Raw genomic sequence first — 20,171 nt, 5'->3', positions numbered from 1 at the left:
ACGCTGTCTTGAGCTGTGGCTGCATTGCCCTGAGCGAAGCTGAGCCGCAGTTGAGCCAGATCATGTTTTCGAGGAAGCGGTAAGCAAATAAAGCTACCCGGAAATGGGGTTTAGTGGATGAACATATTATAGGCAGACTTGCCGACAATTGGTTGGGGTCGTTGTGCTCAACTGTGTGCTCTACTAGATATGGATCTCTCTAGTCAGTACAGAATGAGGCGAACAGAGATACATGGTAAGGTTGCTTCGGTTATCTATACCCGCGTTCCTCGTTCAATGAATCACGTTGAACCATTATCTCTACTCCTTGGCGGCTGCTGCCTTCCACCTCGCGACCTTTTCAGAGCCATAACAAGATCCCAGAATGGCATGGCTGAAATCATCGACATCCTCAGGCCTCGCGGTCTCAAATAGAACATCTGCTGTGACATTTGATGTCAGGAGAGGGACAGAGCTAGGAGCAACCCGCTGGCCCCAGGAGTAAGCATCGACGGCGTCCCAGGCACCTGCCCGAGGGGTAAACTTCCCTCCGCCTAAGCAGGCCGACCAGTTATCCTTCAGACCCTCGTAGATTGACTGCGTAGTAGTCGCCACTATCCAGGTTCGGCGAATGCTCTCACAAACAATCCAGTGGCGCCAGTCCATGGACTCTAGGCCGGCATTGTTCGCTGCCACCAGACTGTCATCGCTATCTGTTCCGACGCTGTGGGCCGTGGAATAGAGACTCGATTCGAGTTTGATGCACTTCCACATTTCATTTGTCCAATGTAACACCTTGGGTGCATGCCGCTCGGCCATTCCACGCAGAGTAATATCACCGTCAAAGTACCCTATCACCTGGTAGATAAGAAGCGCTTGTACTCGGGCGAGATGGTCGAACGGGTCGAGGGAAGAAATGGCGATCCCGGACGTGGCTTCAATACTGGACTCGGAGAGGCTCGACTGGTCGATAAGCTTCTCTGCGCGGTCCCTTATTATACGGAAGCACATCTGAGAGTTTTCTGGCGTTCGAGCCAGGTAGGCTGCCAAGGCCATGTACGCATCTTGCATACAATCCGGGAATCTTTGGGAATAAAGGCAGTGATGGATAAAAGGACATGATCCCGTGGTGCTCCATTTCCGAAGCCAATCTTGAACAGTCTTCATGTACTGCCTTAAGGCGGGGAGATCAAAAAGCTCCATCTGATAAACGAAACATACACTATCGATGATGGTCCATGAGTCGGCATTGTAGAACCAGTCGGACTGCTTGCAAGTAGTACTGCTCGCTCCTGTCTCTACCTCGAGCAGCGTCAAGGTATCACCACTGGATTTATCAAATTCTGAGGCCAAGCTAGGAGATATTTGCGTCGCAGCACCGGCAGTGTCCTCTTCCCGCACCGGCCCGGCGCTCATGTCAGCATTGTGGGACCGAGAGACGGCATAATCCCAAGCCGTTGGCCGTGTAGGAGGGTAGTGACAGGAAAGGCCCTTTTGCTCGCACCTCGCGCATAGCGGACTTCGCTTGTTGCATGATTTCTTGGCTTTGGTGCACGCTGTGCAGGCCCTCCGCCCCGAGGCGCTTGGAGCCATGGATATTTCAGATGGAGGACCCAGTGGGACGGGATGGAGATTGGGCGCGATCCCGAAGGCAAGCGTTTGACTAATTAGAAAGGAGTAACACGCCACAGAGTGGCTGGTAGCATAGTGGCGCAGCCATAGTGCCTTATTACATAGACGGGCTTATAACCCCTCTCTCCTTAGCCTTACAAGCGAGATGGAGATTTTATACCATTTAATCAGTAGTTTTATGTAATCTTATTAAGCACTTCCGAGCCATTATGAGTACTTGGCCACAAGAAGCAGGTAAAGCATCCAATAAAAGATGCCCGACAGACTCCCCAAGCCACCAATTGCAGAACACGGGTTGTTCTCATCTTCCGGCCTCAGCTGCTCGGCTCGGGTGTGTATCTCTCGCCAGAGAGATCGATCTGCAAGTTGCACTGGTCGAATATGATCGGAACGCAGAAAACACAGAAAACCCCGACTATCGACTTTGGTTGGGTATGGCGAAGAGAGAGGGCGACGGCCAGGTCAGGATCCGGCCTAGCATTGTGTCGATACTTATGTACTTCAGCTCGACATGATATATGGTTAGTTGAGCGAGTTGCTTGTACTTAGTACACAAGCAAGCTACTATTTGCATAAGAGGGCAGACCTTCCAGATACAACTCTAGTGTCACATTATTGCGTACCGTATTCTCTCCACTGATTCTGCAGCCATTCCTGCCTCTGGGAAGAACGAAAAATGCAAGGGTGCGCCTGTGGGCAGGTGGTATGGAATGGGCTATTGAATGTCCTCCTTGCCCTCTCTTTTCAATGTGTTGAATCCGTGTGCACCATTTCAGGTATGGAACCTCGACTCTCCTACGCCCGCCAGTGAAGTACACCAGATCCTTCTCCACTACCAGCTCATCCATATACAAAAACTCCAGGTTCTGGACATGGCTGGCCAGGTAATTGAATATGGCTATGAATGGCCCGGCTACCATGGCCACTATATTCATGACAAACGCTCGGAGAGTGATGGAGCTCCTCTCCAGAAAGGCGAGTACATCTCTCTCCCCGAGGAAAACACCACAGTAGAGATCTTCAACGTTACTCTAACACACATCCGTAGCAAACAAAAAAGCTGGATATTATATTTGTTACACTTAAATCTAGAACCTGCCCTGTCTCCATAACACCGGATTGTTAACTCAACTGAAGATTGGGCTCCGCTCACGAGTGAAATTACCCCCCATACTCGGCTGTTCGTAGAATATGTTACCCCTTTCCAGCCACCCAATGCCGAAGCAGGTATCTATAATGCATCGGATATAGCTTTTGGCCATGATTGACGAATAAATCCAGGACTAGTGGTTCATTGCTGTCAGACTTGGAGCAGACGAGGGCATAGTGACTTGATTTGTCATGTTGACAAACCTCCCGTATCTTTTGAAGGACCCTTTGAAGCTTGCGAAGTGTGGCTTGTATAGAATCCTTTGCCTCAAAGGCCTCGAGATGTCTTGCAACATTCTTGACTGAGATCTTGGACAAGACGCCGTCTGCATGGGCTCCTTGAATCAAATAGGGTGCTCTCCCTATCCACAATCCGGGCAAGTGCCATGAGACTGGTTTAACGCAGTTGTGTGTCTTGAGTTCCGCAATCATCCTCTGAGGAACCAGACTACCTCTGTCGATCACATCCACTTCGCCCTTACCCTTCCATTTGGTCCAATCACCACCTTTGTAAACCGGTGCCTCCCGGGGACGTGCAGGCTTGCTCCAGTGCTCAGAATCCATCAGCTCAGGGGCATACAGGGCGTCTGTCTCCACGCGGACAACGCAATTCAAATCGCCAATCCTATAGTTCAAGATACGATAATGACTCAAACTATCGTCCAAGTCTGGAGGGAAACGGGTCCAAAGGTCTTCAAAGTACTTGCCGTAGTGTATCCGTGGGTCTTTCACGGCAGGATCAGGCATCGTGACGCTGGATCGAGGTTTTCCTACCATGAGTAAGGTGTTGTATGCCCAGGATAGCTCCACACGGAAAACATAGCTGGCCCCAGCGCAGAAGTTGAATAATCTAGTAAGGGCCGCCTTGTCAGCGATCACATGGACATTGTCAAACTCAAACCCCGGTCGCATAGCACCAACAGCTTCGAAGGTGGCGTTCCAGGGGTGCTTTGGAGTATGAACAGAGTCGACGTCTTGAACGCGGTGCAGAGCATTTGGTGGCATTCTGGCTGCCATATGGGAGCCTTGCCAAACCGCGGGGGACCCTGTGTCTGGTTAGTCGTGGACGTGGCACATGGTATAATTTTGACATGCCTGGAACGTAGATTGTAGCTTGTTCACAATCCACCCAATTGTATGATGCGAGGACGTCGGCACCGCCAGTGCTTGAAACAGGCGTTGTACTTGGCTGGATTTCCTCTAAGGTAGCCTTCCAAAGACTTTCCCCAACCTTCCCCTCCGTCCGGTTCCGATAATTGTCAATCTCCTCGGACAGGTCGCCTGCCTCCTTCTCAAACTCGTCGACCATATTTAGTAACTCATGCCGTGCCTCAGCGAGGCGTTCAAGCTGGTCTTTGGCCTGGGACACAAGCTCTCGAACCGCTTTCAATCGTCGGACCCGTCTTTTTTGCCTCCCGGGATAGTACACACCAGCGTCGCCATCACCAAGAGTGTCTGCCTGTGAATCAGGTAACACCTTAAGGAGTGACGAAGATCGCGGCTTAAATATGGTCGGGGTTTCATCTACGCGCCTGGAGTCTTGCTTTGATTCCCGAAGTTCCCCTGACATGCGATGATCGCGTGCCAAGTCGCGCAGCTTGTCGCAAGAGTCTGAAGACAGAAGCTCCCCCACCTCAGATTCAGAGCCCTTTGGGTTGGGATCGGGCTTACCAGTGGGGTTTTTGAGCTTCGTCCCCTCATGTCTCCTACCCAGGTGGTCTGGCCGATGCGCCGCCTTTGCCACGGATGCCTTGCGGTGCCAAGATACTCCAGGGGTCGCCTCGTGCCCGTGAGGCTTCCGGGTCTCTGATGTCTTGATGCTCGACCTGACACGCCTGGCGACGGCTGGTCTGTTACGCGTTGAGCCAGCATGTCTAAGGTCCGATGTTTCTGCCTCGTCGGGACTTGGACGCGCTAGCGTCACGGTCGAATATATGCGACGAGCGAAGCGATGCGCTGGTGATCCCCATCGTGCTAGACTGCGCATTCTAGCCTCATCTCTAGCAATCCTGATATTTTCTCCTCCAAGACAAGGCGGCGGACTCGATGGATGGTTGTTACTCGGTATTGAGCCAAGGGAGGTGACCTGGAAGATATTGGGCCTTGGGGGAGGAAAGGTTTGCCGCACGTGGCCAGCTGGCAGCGGGCCGAAATCAGAAAAACGCCGAAAATTCCATAACCTGGAAGACGACGGGATGTACGAGTCAGGGGAAAGAAGTAGGAGTCCGACAATATGTGATTATCTATCTATCTATTCTGGTAATGCACCCCGTCATGGTCGTCATGATCCTTTTTGGGATTTGACGGCGACCTTCTCAGCAAGCTCAAAGAGACTGCTACTCTGCGTCACGTCAAAGATAGTGACCGTCGAAGCCACATTCGACGAGAGCCAATTGCGCAGCTCAACTGCAACCAAGGAGTCAACGCCGAGCGCTGACAGCGGCTGGCTCTGGTTGATGTCGGAGGCCGGGATCACAAACATGTCCGCCAGCCGGATCGTGAGTGCGTCGGCCAGAATAATCGGCGCTGAGTCCAGGGTCGCGCCCTTCAGGCGGTCTCTCAACGATGCCACATTCGTGTCCTTGGCCGGCGCGCGTGAGGAGTCGTCACCAACCCGGATCGGTAATGCTGTGAACCGCCTCTCGTTTCGCCACGCTACATGCTCTGGCGCTGTCCAGCCTGCGACGCCTGCGACAATCTCGCGCTGCCGAGGGTTGCACATGGCGAGCTCCACGAGCCGGAGCACCTCGGCAACGGTGTGTGCTCTCCAACCCGCTTTCCCAGCGCGCTCAGCGACGCCCTCGGTCCTTGCAACATAGCCTGCGCCTAAGACGGTACCAAGGTCGATGGAAACCCCAGGAAGTCCCCTGGCGACCCGGCTTCGCGCGATGGCGTCTTGGTATGTCGACCCTGCCGTGTAGTTGGCCTGGCCGTGGCTTCCGAGGACTCCCGTCACGGATGACAGCATAATGAAAAACTGAAGATCAGAACCTCGGAACAGGCCATCCAGGTTTCTTGTGCCGTGGTATTTGGCCCCGAGGGGCACGTTCCACTGGTCTAAAGTCATGCTGTCGAAAGCCGAGTCCTCTAGAGCAAGGGAAGAGTTGATCACTCCTCGGATCGGCATGAATGCTCTGCATAGGCCAATAAATCTTTCCAAGTCTGTTTGGTTGGATATATCGCAGGCGCAAGGGATCAGCTTAACTCCCATCCTTCGCATTTCAGCTTGGAGTTCTTCCGTGTTCTTCTGGCCGGCACTGCGGGACACTAGAACAAGATTTTTCGCTCCCCTGTACGCCAGCCATCGGAGAATCTCGCGACCAACGCCTGTCAGTCCCCCTATCACTAGGTATGCTGCTCGAGAATCAAGCTCGATGGTGTTTGGCCGCGCCTCAGCCTGTCGGGTTGAGTTAGCAGCAGCAAAGTCCCAGTGACATCGAACACCTACAATTTCTTGTCCATTAATATCGACCTCTTGTTCCTGAAGTCTAGCCAGCTCTCTGATGAGAGACGTACTTCTACGTAGCCGAGGCAGCAATATTTCTCCTTCCCTCTGGGCAAGCTCGTAGTCCGGGTCGTCCTGTTCTCGTGACTCCATAAGACCAAGCACTTTACAGATTCCGCTGATCGCGTCTGGATGCGCAATGTCCAGGTTTGTATCCAAGTCGAATGATGTATACTTCTCCACGCCGTGTTCCATTCGCAGTGTTCTGAGCAGACCAGTATGCAGCGCGGCCGCTGGGGCAATGGTATCGTGTGTAGCACCTGCAGATATCCAGAGAACCTTTTCCGTCTGCAGCAGTGCCTGCTTCAGTTGGTCAAAGACTTGTGCTGTCATAGTGGCTAGCACATCACTGTCCAAGGCCACAATGCAAACACACTGTGTGTCCTTGGGTATTGGCTGCCCAATCTCGATAACCGACACATCGGCCCCGGTAGAAGCAGCGACCGAATCCTTGAGGAGGTCCAGAGATTTTTCCGAAGACGTAGGTGTGACTGAAGACAACCGAAGTAAAGATATGCTCTTTGGGTGCCAAGCACCGTTTACAGCCGGTTGCTCAAAAGCAGTCGCGACCATTGCCGAGTAGTTTGAGACATCAGCACTGCCAGCATCGCCCAAAGCAACATCAACACCACTGAAGCCAGCATTTGCCAAGAAACCACTCCACCGAGGAGCACTCAGAAGTGGCGAGTCTTTCCGCTCTTGCTCTTCACTGAGCCACCATCCGGCGAATAGTCCGAATGTGAGACTTTGATCCAGATGTGGGGTTGTCGTCTCAAGTAGTAGTAGTTTTCCACCCGGCTTCATGAGCTTCCTGACATTCTTGAGCGTCTGGTCAAGGCTAGTGGTCGCATGGAGACAGTTGCAAGATATTACAAGATCATAGTCCCCTGCCTCAAAGCCCTGTTCCAATGGATCGCGCTCGATGTCGAGCTTCTGGAACTGCATTTGGCTGGCAAACGGCTTGAACCGCTTACCAGCTGCCTCAAAGAAGCCGGCAGACACGTCCGTGAAGACATATTTCTCGGCTAGCAAAGCGCCCTCATCGCTGTTTTCGGACAATCCCCGGAGAGCCGGCTCGGTGCAGGAGCCGGTACCCGCGCCTATTTCCAGGATACGGGCACCAGGATTTTGGTGCGCGAACAGCTTAACATACTTCTCCACGTGATTCAAGCACCGCGTGAGCTTGATCATGTTCGCGTAGTATTCCGAGAGAAACCCGTCTTTGGCCATGACCTCCAGGGGATCCGCCTCCTTCGTCAGGAAGTTGGGTAGGTTCTTGGCAACCAAGTCCAGCATACGCCCATTGACACAAGAGGGCGTTACTCTACTGTAGAGGTCGAGTTTTGTCTGTGGATCTTGTATGGCCCTCGCTGCGTAGAACTCTTTGTCCTGGGCGCGCATCCATGACACGTACTTCTTGAGGTGCCATTCGAGGTTGTTCTCGACCTCGGGGGTCAGCTGCTGGAGTGCGTCGTGTATGACATTGACTGTGGCCGTCTGGAGTTCATCGAAAACGATGACCTCTGTGGGGCTTGGGGCTTCGGTAATGCGATTTTGAAGGTCCCCTGCAGACAAAAGGTCTAGACTCGGTTGCCACACAGTTTCGAGGAGCATAAGATCGTCTGTTGGAGAAGGACCGGGGTTAGGGGCGATTGACACCATTTGTAGCCCGTCAATTTGGACAATGGGAGCTCTAATGGGGTCTTCGCTGAGAAAGAGGGATATTGAGACCTTGAAACTCTCGTGACTCGCTTCCTCGAGCGATACTGTTAGTCCAAGCTCAGCCCCTGGCGTAGATGGGACGTTGGGGCTGATGAAGAGGTTCTCGATACTCCTTGGAACTGAGAGCCCGAGCTTTCGGGCAATCGCCTCGGGTAATGTTGCCCATGCTGGATGGAAACAAGCATCTAGAGTAGTGGGATGGATGAAATTGTCGGACTGATGTGCGTACGGCATCATCGCCAAGTTGTCGGGCACAGTAATTGTCGCCTCTGCAGCACGTCCTCCACCCGCCAACTTGGTAACATTCCGGAAAGGTTGCCCCAGCGTGGGACCCGTTCTCTCGACAAAGTTATAGAAATGCCCAAGATCCATTGGTACCAGGCCAAGCCCCGGGGCAGGGGAAGATTTTAGTTGGCTTGGTGCTTTGGAGACCTTTCCTTGGCAATGCTTCGTCCAGTCGCCGCTACGATTGCGGCTGTAGAATACAAACTCTCTGATTTCTTCCTCAGTCGATATTTGGGAGGACGAGCTTCGGATTACCAGTTGGATTTCCAAAGCATCTTGTGAGTTAGGAATGATGACGGCTTTTGAAAGGTCGACTTCGCTTAGGCGATACCCATTTTCCATTTCGTCTGCCAGTGGGTTGAGTTGACGCATAGCCTCCGCAACCATTACCATGAGCCCTGCGGCAGGGTACAAGATCTCTGACTGCACTACATGGTGCTGCAGCCATGGAAGATCTGAGAGACGGATCGTGTTTCGCCATATCGCCTGTTCTGGATTCAAACCCTGCACCCGTACTCCAAGGAGGTCATGGCGCGCATGGTTTCTCTGAAGGTAGTCATTGGTGGATATCGGAGCGTCCCAATAGCTCACCGAGTGATTCCACTGGTAGACAGGTAGGTCCCGTATCACTGTAAATGCTCCCTGCTTGGCTGGGAAGTTTATTTTTTCCAAGTCCACGCGGGACCCTTTGCAGTGAAGCAACATAGCCAGTTCTTTGACTGTCCTGGCCGCATCCTCTCCTCTCTTGAGACATGTTGTGACGTTTGACTTCATGGCTTGCAAGCCCATACCGTCCAAAATCTGGCGAATAGGTCCCTGAAGAGTGCCATGAGGCCCAAGTTCAACGAGGATATCAACGTTGGAGCTCTTGTTCCTAGCCTTGGCAGACCCGTTGCTGGTGATCATAGCACTTAAACTGTCGTCGAAAAGCACAGGCTGGACCATGTTTCGTACCCAGTGACTAGGATCGCACAGAACTGCAAGGCCTTCCACAAGAGCTCCTGTGACCGGTGACGAGAACGTAGCGGTAAAGGAAGACGGGCTTTCACCCTCGAAGTGAGGGTTGAGAGCATTTAGGTAGGACTCGGCCAACGCCTCCATTTCAGCAGAATGATAGGCTGCTGGAACTTTCAGTCGCCGCGCAAGGATGTTATCAGCAGTTGCGGCAGCTTCTATTCTCTCCAAAGTACCAAGGTCTCCTGAAATGGTGATACTGGAAGGACTGTTAATACAGGCAATGACTGCAGTGCCATTAGTTTGCACAGCTTGGATGTATTCGGTCGCCTTCTCCTTGCTGGTCGCCACAGCCATCATGCCCCCCTTGGCAGCACCGGACTCCACAAAGTCGGACGTTAATCGACCTCTGATGTATGCGACGGCGAGCGCTTGTTCGAAGCTCAGAGCTCCAGCAGCGTATGCTGCAGAAATCTCACCACTGGAGTGGCCTGTCGTGGCAGTCGGAGATATCCCCCAAGACTGTAGTAGCTGAACCAAAGCAAGCTGCAAGAGAACTGACATAGGAAAGCTTAGATAAGGATGGTTTAGTTTGGTATCCTCCTTAGACCTGCTGAGTTCCTCTGCGTGATTCAGTCAGTATAAGGCTCCGTGGGCCACCATACTTTCAGAAGCAAGAACGGAACATACCGATGGGATCCCACTGTGCTCCCAATGAACGCATAAAGTCGCCGCCCTTTTTCATGGTTTCTGCGAATGTAGGATAGGTGTAGATGAGTTCCCGGCCCATGGCATACCACTGAGCGCCTTGCCCCGTGAAGACGAAGCCTAGCCGAGGAACCTGCGACGCATTAAGAGGCTTCAGAGGCCCAGTTCTGAAAGTATCTCGCAGCTCGGAAATCGTCGAGCCTTGAGCTGCGACTCTCCAGGGGAAGTGCGACCGTTTTTGATTCAGCGTGTATGCCAAATCTAAAAGGGTCCAAGTGGGGTCAGCGTTATCCAGAAAGTCCGCCAACTTGGATACATAGTTCCGTAGGCTCGTTTCGTCTCTCGCACTCAAAGTTACGATCGTTGACGATGATGTTATTGCAGCAATAACATCGTCATGATTTGCCGCTTTGACGGGGGATTTAGGAGGGGTGTCCGGGACTCCATTCAGCTGAAGATCGGTGACAAGCCTATGGCCACTGCTCAAGCTTTCTTCGAACAACTTTGTTCTCGTGGGCGTTGTTGGCGGAGTTTGTGAAGTCTCATCCACGTGGTCATTAGTATGTTCAGAATCCTGGTTTGCTGCTGAACCATTTGCTTCTCTGGTAACGGAAAGGAAATATCGAGCATCTTCAATGATTACATGGGTGTTTGCACCACCTGCCCCAAAGTTGCTGATTGACACCCTGCGTAGCTTGTTTTCCGGCCATGGTGTCAATTCAGTGGGAATCTACCCGGTTAGCGAATTGGCCTTACGAATTTGGAAATATAGACCTACCTTGATGTTCAGAGCCTTGAAGTCAATCCGAGGGTTGTGGTTCTCAAAGAGAGCCTGGGGAGGTATTTGGCCCTGTTCCAGCATCATGGCAACTTTAATGACCGCTGCAAGGCCGCTGGTAGATTCAGTGTGGCCGAAGTTGGCTTTGACGCTCTATATAACTGTCAGTACTAGATCACCCCGCCAATTTGTTGTGCAATTCTTACCCCAACGTACAACGGGTCGTCGGCCGACTTTCCCTTGCCAATTATAGCTCCAAGTGCCCCGAGTTCGATCCTATCGCCGGCAATAGTCCCCGTACCATGTGCTTCAACGTAAGTGGTGTCTTTTGGGTCAAGACCAGCTCGGTCATAGCAGCTCAGAATGAGTTCTTCTTGAGCCTTTGGCGACGGTGTTGTAATGGTTTGCGTCCGCCCATCTTGGTTCATTCCCGTTTCGCGTATCACCGCGCGAATTGGATCACCGTCGCGGATCGCATCTTCTAGGGGTTTCAGCACAAGGCAGGCTATGCCCTCTCCACGCCCATACCCCTGAGCACGGGCGTCGAAGCTATAGGACTTGCCATCATGACCAGTGAGTCTACCAAAATCGATTCATTAGTTCACTGCAAGCTTTATGTTCAGCTACCACGTTTTAAGCGAAAATCTTACCCCAAATTCGAAAGGCTCATGGATGACCCGGGGTGCAGTATGAGGTTGGCACCACCCACTACTGCCATCTTGGATTCGCCAGTGCGTATACTCTGACAAGCCAGATGCAAAGCTGCAAGAGCTGTAGAGCAAGCTGTGTCTACACTTACACTCGGACCTCTCAGGTCAAAGAAGTGAGAGAGTCTGTTGGCTGTGAAAGCTGCGGCATTGCCGGTGACATGGTACCGAGGCAGATTCTCAGTGTCTTTCATTAATAAATCGTGGTAATCCCGAAACATGGACCCAGCAAACACTGCTGTTTGAGATCCAGCAACCTTCTCTAGTGGCAATCCCGCTGTCTAGTCTTAGCAACCATGCTCCCGTATGTTCAGAATGGCGTGAACTTTACCCGTTTGAAAGGCCTCGAACGCGGTCTCTAACAGAATTCTAACCTGGGGGTCCATGGCCTATTGATACCCGGTCAAACTATTATTCCTTGGGCTTAAATCAGAGTTTCTGCTTGTTCTTACCTTTGCCATGTCTGCAGTGAAGTTGAAGAATGATGCATCCCAAAGGGATGGATCTTGGTCAAGAAAATGACCTCCACGGCTGTGAAACTAACCGAACAGAATATCAGTGTATACTCTTACATGATGCTACACATGGACACCGCATTGGCAGTCAACACACGCCTAGTCTCAAAAACTACTCACAGTTCCGAGATGCTCTGCTTGTGGGTGATGGAAAACACGCTCGTTGAGACGTGGCTTTGGCCATTCTGACCATGTGTTGCGAGCGGAGGCGCAAACATCCCACAGCTTTTCTGGTGTGTCGACCTGCCCAGGGAACCGGCAGGCCATGCCAATGATGGCTATAGGCGTGCTCTTTGTGCCCTTCATGTTGAAATGAATTGCAGGAGACTCTACGGGTGCTGCATTTGCAGTGCGGCCACATCGAGCCATTAATAATGCCTCTTCGGTAAGCCCACCTTATCTGTTATCCATAATAACTCTCCCTTTCGAGCAACAGCGGGCCGAATCTGGAATCCGACCCCTCGCGAGTTCCAATTACCATACCGATCACGTACACGTATTGCCACTGTAAGGATTCCCTTTTCTGGAGGTCGTCGTGCTTGACCCGCACCGTTTCACCATGGTATTGGATATACCGAGTTGAGCCCATAAATTTTCCGAGTATTTCATTGGCCATAGCATTTCTTGCATCATTAGCATCCGCACCGGAAGCTAAGCATGGGTGAATGAGTGGTTGGCCACGAATGCCTAGAAACGGGCTCATACACAGATGTCTGTCACACGGAAAAGTATCGGAGCTACTACTGATCTGGGCTTAACTATAGACTGCTTCATGGTATCCAAGACCACTAATGCGCAACTTAAGTATAATGCTCCCTATATAGTTAGGGCGTGATGTGGCATGCGTCCCTACACAATGCCATGGCTCATGATCTGATGCCATTTATTATAGAGGTCGGCAGTTCCCCGCCTGCAGCGGCCCTGTTTTCCTGGCATGTATAAGCTCATAACAAGTCTAGCAGCTCGCGAGGCGGCCAGGGTCATCGCATTAGCGCTATCAAAGTGCATCATGCAGACTGCAAGAGACCATTTCCGCAGCATGGCCATTACTGTACATTACGTGTTGTACAACAGTAGTCCCATGCACATGCAGCTGCGACGCCATTGCCGCATATCTATTTCTTGTTCAGGGAACAGGGTCCTAGTACGTGCCAGCGGATTGGCCGACTCGAAATGTGTTGCATGCCGGTCCCATACGACTCTACCCGTTCGGTTCCTCACTATGCATCGGAGCTCCATGGCGGCAGCCCACCGGTCTTACGGGTGCGGACCAAACCCCGATTACCCAAGAGGAATGCATCACCAGTCAATGGTCAAGAAGAAGGCATGCTGTCACTCCATAACAGCCGAGGTCTCCCACCTTGAGGGTTTTATCTATCAGGAGAGAGCCGGTGTTGTTACCCAATTGCCGTGCTGTTCAGTTGCACAACGACAACCACTCTCTGCCTGAAATCCGTAGCCGAACCGACGACAACCAGCCAACCCAAACCCAGGTGGATAAAGACAGGACACTAGCACGCAGGCTGCTTGTTCCGGGTCCTGCTCACTGGTTTTCTATACCACCATTACCTGAAGCGTCTCATCGCATACTGACTGACCATCATGGCCGACTCGGACGAGTCCAAAGCCCGTGTATACAAGAGCGTCTACTCGCGGTCGTTCCTGGCGGGCGTGTACGACCACTATGTGCTGGGCTTCAACATGCGATACATGTGGGGCTGCGCAACCGACTCGGTACTGGTGCCCTTCTTTAGCGACAACTTCTCGCAACGTCACATGGACATTGGCGTCGCCACGGGATACTTCCCTGCGACCATTCTCAAGCGCCCTATCCGCAACCAGGAAAAGCACGAGGTCACGCTTCTGGACTTCAATGAGACGTCGCTCAACGCGGCCAAGGCCCGGGTGCTGTCCGTGGCGCCAAACACGTCGGTCGACTGCGTGCAAGCAGACGTGACGGCGCCGCTGCCCGTGTCGCTGGAGCAGAGCCGCGGGACGTATGAGAGCATCACCATGTTCAACCTCTTCCACTGCGTGCCCGGGGGGTTGAGGAAGCTGGATGCGATCCCGACGTATGCGCGGCTGTTGACGGAGGACGGCAGCCTGACGGGATGCACCATTTTGGGGCGCAAGCACACGACCGGGTGGTTCAGCCACCTGTACCTCAAGTTCTACAACTGGGTGGACTTCTTCAACAACTGGGACGACGAGCGGGAGGTGTTTGAGCGGGTGCTCCACCAGGAGTTCGCGTGCGTGGAGACGGAGGTCGTCGGCATGATGCTGCTGTTCAAGGCCTCCAAGCCGCGAGGATCCGAGGGTACGGTTTAGGAAATCTGGCTTGCAGCTTGGCGGACGACGAATCGGGACTTGCTGCGGCTTAAGCCTTCGGACTTTACTCCGCAGGCATGGATCAGCCGTGCATTTTTTTCTGTGCCGCCCACGTGCGTCCAGTCCAGGGTCGAGTGCCGGATTTAAATTTAAGTAATCAATACAGCAAACAGTCCCAGTACGCAGAGTGTGTCTAGATGCATCGTGGGCCGGGTCACGAAAGACAGAGTTTACGTCGACCCGGGCTACTGTTCCCAATTCCGGAGTAGGCGACACGCTTTCCCGCCAGAGCCCAGGTCCATCTCCGGTGCGATTGCGTTTTTATGTGGGAACCCTGGCGACGGCCAACGCTTGCCACCTGGTTGCGCATGGGAGGCAAGGAAGCAAGGAGGGCAGAGAGACGCAAGGAGGGGACCTTGAGTTGGGGAGGGTTGTGATCGCTGGCAAACACGCCCTCCGCCCGCTGCACGTTACGAGGTACCGGCAGCAGAATCCCACGCGCCAAGTCCCCGAACCCAGGATGCCACCCCTCGCACCTTGTTTGTGCCGAGCGGGTCGTTTGGTCGTCACTGCACGCACGCTGCGGGCGGCACTTTGATTCATCGCTCGCTCGCTCACCTGTTGACCTGGCCCGGGATTCGCATGCCGCTGTTGGTTCGTGCAAGTTTCAGCGGCAAAACGGCGGGAAACAGGCCACTTGGTCAACAACCCAACCCGGGCTGTCTGTTTCGCCAAGGAGGGTCGGGCGGGGTGGGAAAGACTCCCAGGCCAACCTGGTGACGGACGAAGTTGCAGTTTGCAGGCTGGTTCGAGTTCCCGTTGGGCCTGGCTTCCAAGCAACCTTGCCGTGGGAGAACCTGGCAGAGGGAGAGCAGGGGGAGAGCAGAGCGAGACCCGGGCTCGGAAGCACTGCTGCTGGTCCCGCGGGGATGCAATCAGCATGGGATCTGGGACTCTGGGATTCTGGATTACGGCATCATGGCAGTATCAGTGAGGTCCACGGGTGAGGTCCACGGGTGAGAGAGAGCACTGAGCGTCGCTGGGCGTGGGTGCAAGCCCTGAGACATGCGGGACTGGGGCCAGGGGCCGGCAAGGGTACGGCGCACCGCCAGGCCAATGGGACGCTGGCCGCCGGGCTAGACGCCCAGGCCAATCCCAACCGGGCATGAACTCGATGCTGGTTCTCAGTCGGAACCCATCACTCTTATTGCTGTCTGAGCCCTATTAACTGGGCACCCGACTACGACGACTGGAGAGGTTCCCTGTTGATCTCGCGACGGGCCTGGAGGCTGGAGCACGCGCAGCTGCAGGGACAAGGCCCCTGACTTTGCGCTTGATAAAAAAGAACATGGCACCCAACGAGATGGCCGTTCGACGCTTCTTCCTTGCACTTGGCCCGTAAACCGCCAGTCAACGTCCAAGCAACCCTCCCAAACTCAAACCAGGACTCCTCCACCGACCCGACGGCGCCGCAGACCTGCCTCCTTGGTTTCTGTGCCTAGTTCCAAAAGAATTAAAAAAAGGCCAGTCTACCGTTGCAATCCTCGTGGGACCGTTGGGACCTAAAAAGAGGCACCTCGGACCGGCCCGAGGTGTCAGCAAATGGATGGATAAACGCAAACAGAGCGCCGCCGAACTGCGCACTCGACCATCAAATGACACGGCTGCATCGTCATGGTCCCACGACTCCTCGCTGAGAGGAGACAGACCTCCGACCATGCGTAGCAGCGACGTCTTCACCGCTACTTCGACGCCCCCCGGCACCCCCGCGACGCAGCAGACATCACGGCAGAGTGGCCATGCATCCGGGTCACATGGACCAACCGCCGCAGATGTAAGTACAAGTCAGAACCTGTCCGGCGAACCTTACCCTGTACCTACCGTACTGCCACCCGAGGGGGCTTGCTTGGATCGCGAATGTGGACTGGACCTGAGGCTAAAGTCGGACACCTTCAGATCCTCGCTGATGACGATCGATTGTCAGCGTCAAGCGCGGAGGATGCTGCTGATCACGAGGAGGTGGAGTACTTCCCAGCCGAGGACTCTTCAGACGAGGCCACACCCGCAGCTACCACTGCCACCTCGATCCTAAAGCGGTAAGTCTACAGAGTGGAACCCCCTATTCCTATCAAGGTTGATCCGCTCCCCTTCGCTGACTGACAGCACCTTGGTGCAGTAGCTCGACCCAGAGCTCCAATCGATTCATCCGGTATATCTCCAAGAAGTTCGGGAGATCTTTCAACAAGAGGGCAGGCTTCCGAGGCAGGGCCTTCTTGCCGAACGACGAGGTGCGTTCACCAAGATGGCCCACACTAGTTGCGTCAACCGTATCCACTGACATGCCCTATGTAGATTGAGAGGCAGAGAAATTGTGGGTAGCTTCCATCAAACTTGCCCGGGCCCCACTGACTGACCCTGACAGTACTCCAACATGAGCTCATCCTAGACGTGCTGGATGGGCGGTTGCACCTGAGCCCTGTGCGGCCCAAGAAAGCGTTGGATATCGGCTGTGGGCCTGGCGTCTGGTGTCTTGTAAGTCGGGACGTCCTATGTTGTACCAAGTTAACCTACTGACTCTAAGCAGCAACTTGGCAAGTCGCTACCTTCCGTATCTTGGCTTTGGGCTTGCTGCTAACTCGCCGTCATTAGCGCAAAGATATCCTGATGCCCAGGTGCTAGGCATAGATGTTGACCCCGTGCGAGCTCCCTATCATCTGCCAAACTGTCGGTTTGAAGTCTCTGATGCCTCCCAGCCGTGGAATTACGGCGGAACCTTTGACTTCATCCATATGCGCATGGTAGGTGAACTGCCAATCGGCAAACAAAAGCTGTTCGACACCATATATGATCATTTGAAACCGGGGGGCTGGGTCGAGATTACAGAATGGCTTATCAAGTTCCAATCCCCGAATCATTCCCTTGACAAGTTCAATGTCTGGAACCATGCTTTCAAGAAAGGCCTGCGGACCTTCGGGACGACACCGATGTATCAGCTAGCCTGGAAGCCCATCATGGAAGCCAAGGGTTGCAACAACGTCACAGAGAGGAAGTATCCCGTGCCCATAAATCCGTGGCCACCAGGGAAGCGGCTGCAGAAGCAGGGCTCCATGATGGCTGAGAATGTGCAAACCTTCCTTGAGGGGGCGACGCTACCAGTGTTCACTGGTGCGCTTGGCTGGCCAGAGAACCAAGTCCGGGAGCTTCTCGCTGGACTGAAGAGAGAAGTTGCCGATGAGAAAGTACACGGATTCCTCACCTTGTATGAGTCCCCTCGGCCCAAAGCTGGTAATATCACGCTAACCGATACCAGAATGACGGTCTACTGCCAGAAACCTCGGGAGGGTTCGTCCATCTCGTCGTCAGCTCGCACCGTCTCGTCTATGGTGAAGGGGGAAAGGCCATCAACTTCTACACTGTCTGTCTCGACCCAGAATACGGGCAAGGCTAACCAGTGAAGTGTCAATTGGTGTCAGAGAAAAAGGGGGATTCGATTTCAAAACAGCGAGGGAGTTCTGCCATATAAAAGGGACGCAACGTGACCGACTCACGTAGTGCCATGTCAGTGAGGAGTTTGGAGTCAGATTTGGATCGACCGACCCGATCGAAGATTCCCCAAGGCATTTCTTGACATTGAAGATATGATTACGAATAGATAGAGTGCACAAGATTAGACGCATTAAGATTCACATCGCCCACTACTTACTAGCGGTTTCCTGGTCATTTCGTACGAGAGGCCTATAGCTCATCGGTGATATGTCTGGATCCACAAGAGATAGTCCTCCAGAAGGCAACGGCGAGTTTTTAGGTGTGCAACTATGAAATCTCGCATGTTCACTGTTCTGTGATAGAATCCACCGAAGTGCTGAAAACCCCCTATCCTACATAGCTTTTGATAAGCCGACGTCACATAACTCTCATACCAGAAACTCCATTGTTCGCCTCTTCACCATGGCCGGAGTCTGTATGAGCGCGTCAAAATCCACGACTAGCACTAGTGGAATTGCATGATACAACTATTTGGGTTCGCAAACGCCAACAAAGGGCGAGGAGACACCTGAGATTGTCAGTTACTACAGCCTTATTTGAGAACTATCGTCAGCTTACCGCTAAAGAAAAGTTTCCCAGTCTTGGGGTCATGGACGACGGCAGTGCTCGCTGGTAGGACCTCGGCCAGACTATCCTCAATGACCTTGGCAACTTTGTATCGCCCGTCGAGGCCTTTGTGGATCCGGACCGCGGCGGTGGGTGCGTCCTTGCCGTACGGATCATTGTTCGCGGCAAAGAACTTGAATGTGTCTGTAATGACGGCGGCGAAAATCTCGCCATCAGAATCGACGGCGAGGTTATCCAAGGAGTAGCCAACGTCGATCTGATCAACTTTTGTTAGGTTTCCGTTAGATTGGGGCTCAAACACATCGATGACGCCGAGAATAGAGCTGGGAACATAAATCAAGCCGTCGTGGCCCTTGGCAAGGCCATTCGGGAACTTCAGTCCCCTTGCCACCTCTTTGCAGGTTGTATCATCGCAGAACGACACATCGCCACCTCCAAGTACTGGTGCAAGATGGCCCATCTATAATTGTAATTAGGAACATATTGAAAGCTCGGAACAACTCAGGTATCAAAGCTCACTATTCCAGTCTTTGTAACGCCGTGGTCATTCGTGAAGTAGAAGGAGTTGCCCTGATCACCGACAGGCGCAACATTGTTTGGCGTGGCAATCTGTGAGTGCGCAAAAGTCTTCACATGGTCGAGACTACTTGCGTACGGGCCTGCGCGGAACAGCTCGACCGTGCTGTTGCCTCCGACTTTGGAGTTGTCCGAGAACTCCCCACTCATAGGATCAACGGATGGCTTGGCATTGATCACCCAGAGCCGTACATTGCCATCGGAATCGTCGACGCCCGTCAGTCCTACCAGGTGCAAGCGACCGTCACCGTTCGTCCCAGGGAACCCAGGTGTCTCCAGCACACGGGGTTTCAACTTGTCAGGCGACATTTCATCTATGTCAACCACGACGATTGCATCATTCAGACCGCGTCCAGACACGTTGAAGTGTAACATGCTGTCATTCCAGAGCCCGTTAGCATCGTCCCGGTGCATCCGGAGCAGTGTGCTTACTTGGGCATCCATTGTGCCCGCGCAAGCGGGTCGGAACAGGCTAGGAATAGCTGCCGGGTCGACTGGGATAGCCACATGTCCTCACATGCCTCCATGCCTTTGTGGTATATGCGGCGACAAGTGTACGGGAAGGAGCTCAGTGGTTCAGCAGTGTGCCCGACGCCAATGAATATGCGGACCATACGCGGAAGCTCAAGCTGGTAGACGATGGCGCCCAAGAGCGCCAGAATCGGCGCGATGATTTTGAACATCTTGCGGAGCCCTTGGTTTGTGTTGACGAGGACTTGGGAAAGGAGGGTAAATTTTTATTTTAGAGAGATGAGTTCAACAGAACATGCCACGCCGGAGGATTTGCAAGGTTGCTGACAGTAGTTCTCCAGTTTACCGGCTTTGAGTGCAAGGATGTTTCCGAAGTCCGTAGATAAACGTTTCAAACCAGCTAGGTAGCCAGCACCAGACAATGCAGAGATTCGCATCGTTGAAATCGAGTATTGGAAACTGCGTATTGACCTTTAAGTGATTTTGAATTTTAGTGAAAAGCCCTTATAGCCAACGACTTTAGGTCACGGCCGAATACGAACACGAACAGAGTGCCCCATATAAACGTAGACTCGCCTTTGAGCGACTCGGACTCAACGCGACCTGAAATTGTTTATCATGAAAACACCTTCAAATTTTTTCTCCCTTTAACTGAACCATTTAACTGATTTGTTGAGATGGAATCTATGTTGGAGAGCAAATGCAAGGAACACAAGTGCGGAGGTCTTGGCATTGCTGCAGCAATACAG

At 53.1% G+C, this 20,171-nt stretch overlaps 6 protein-coding genes across 6 annotated transcripts; 2 read left to right on the top strand and 4 right to left on the bottom strand.

Annotated features, from left to right (window-relative positions):
• Positions 1-300: 300 nt before the first annotated feature.
• JN550_009016 (uncharacterized protein) lies at positions 301-1,395 on the bottom strand (the record flags this gene model as incomplete). Its single annotated transcript, XM_049321042.1, has 1 exon — positions 301-1,395. The coding sequence occupies one exon, from the start codon at positions 1,393-1,395 to the stop codon at positions 301-303; it is 1,095 nt and encodes a 364-aa protein (XP_049169132.1).
• A 1,410-nt stretch (positions 1,396-2,805) lies between these two features.
• JN550_009015 (uncharacterized protein) lies at positions 2,806-4,747 on the bottom strand (the record flags this gene model as incomplete). The annotated part of the gene is made up of 2 exons (XM_049321041.1): positions 2,806-3,806; positions 3,883-4,747. The coding sequence occupies 2 exons, from the start codon at positions 4,745-4,747 to the stop codon at positions 2,806-2,808; spliced, it is 1,866 nt and encodes a 621-aa protein (XP_049169131.1).
• A 294-nt stretch (positions 4,748-5,041) lies between these two features.
• Positions 5,042-12,240, bottom strand: JN550_009014 (uncharacterized protein; the record flags this gene model as incomplete). The annotated part of the gene is made up of 10 exons (XM_049321040.1): positions 5,042-6,157; positions 6,209-9,849; positions 9,917-10,664; positions 10,713-10,865; positions 10,919-11,291; positions 11,363-11,454; positions 11,512-11,696; positions 11,751-11,808; positions 11,872-11,958; positions 12,055-12,240. The coding sequence occupies 10 exons, from the start codon at positions 12,238-12,240 to the stop codon at positions 5,042-5,044; spliced, it is 6,639 nt and encodes a 2,212-aa protein (XP_049169130.1).
• A 1,296-nt stretch (positions 12,241-13,536) lies between these two features.
• On the top strand, positions 13,537-14,262 carry JN550_009013 (uncharacterized protein; the record flags this gene model as incomplete). The annotated part of the gene is made up of 1 exon (XM_049321039.1): positions 13,537-14,262. The coding sequence occupies one exon, from the start codon at positions 13,537-13,539 to the stop codon at positions 14,260-14,262; it is 726 nt and encodes a 241-aa protein (XP_049169129.1).
• Positions 14,263-15,979: 1,717 nt separating this feature from the next.
• On the top strand, positions 15,980-17,710 carry JN550_009012 (uncharacterized protein; the record flags this gene model as incomplete). The annotated part of the gene is made up of 7 exons (XM_049321037.1): positions 15,980-16,096; positions 16,219-16,358; positions 16,439-16,550; positions 16,615-16,633; positions 16,685-16,787; positions 16,847-17,501; positions 17,573-17,710. 7 exons carry the CDS (start codon positions 15,980-15,982, stop codon positions 17,708-17,710), a joined length of 1,284 nt encoding a protein of 427 aa, XP_049169128.1.
• A 565-nt stretch (positions 17,711-18,275) lies between these two features.
• Positions 18,276-19,634, bottom strand: JN550_009011 (uncharacterized protein; the record flags this gene model as incomplete). Its single annotated transcript, XM_049321036.1, has 4 exons — positions 18,276-18,316; positions 18,367-18,835; positions 18,895-19,327; positions 19,384-19,634. The coding sequence occupies 4 exons, from the start codon at positions 19,632-19,634 to the stop codon at positions 18,276-18,278; spliced, it is 1,194 nt and encodes a 397-aa protein (XP_049169127.1).
• Between the last annotated feature and the right edge of the window lie 537 nt (positions 19,635-20,171).

The sequence above is a fragment of the Neoarthrinium moseri genome, assembly GCF_022829205.1.
Source record: "Neoarthrinium moseri strain CBS 164.80 chromosome Unknown scaffold39_Wmoseri_CBS_16480, whole genome shotgun sequence".
Taxonomy (NCBI): Eukaryota; Fungi; Ascomycota; class Sordariomycetes; order Amphisphaeriales; family Apiosporaceae; genus Neoarthrinium; species Neoarthrinium moseri.
Note: the sequence above shows the minus strand (reverse complement) of the source record. Positions and strands in the feature narration are given on the sequence as shown.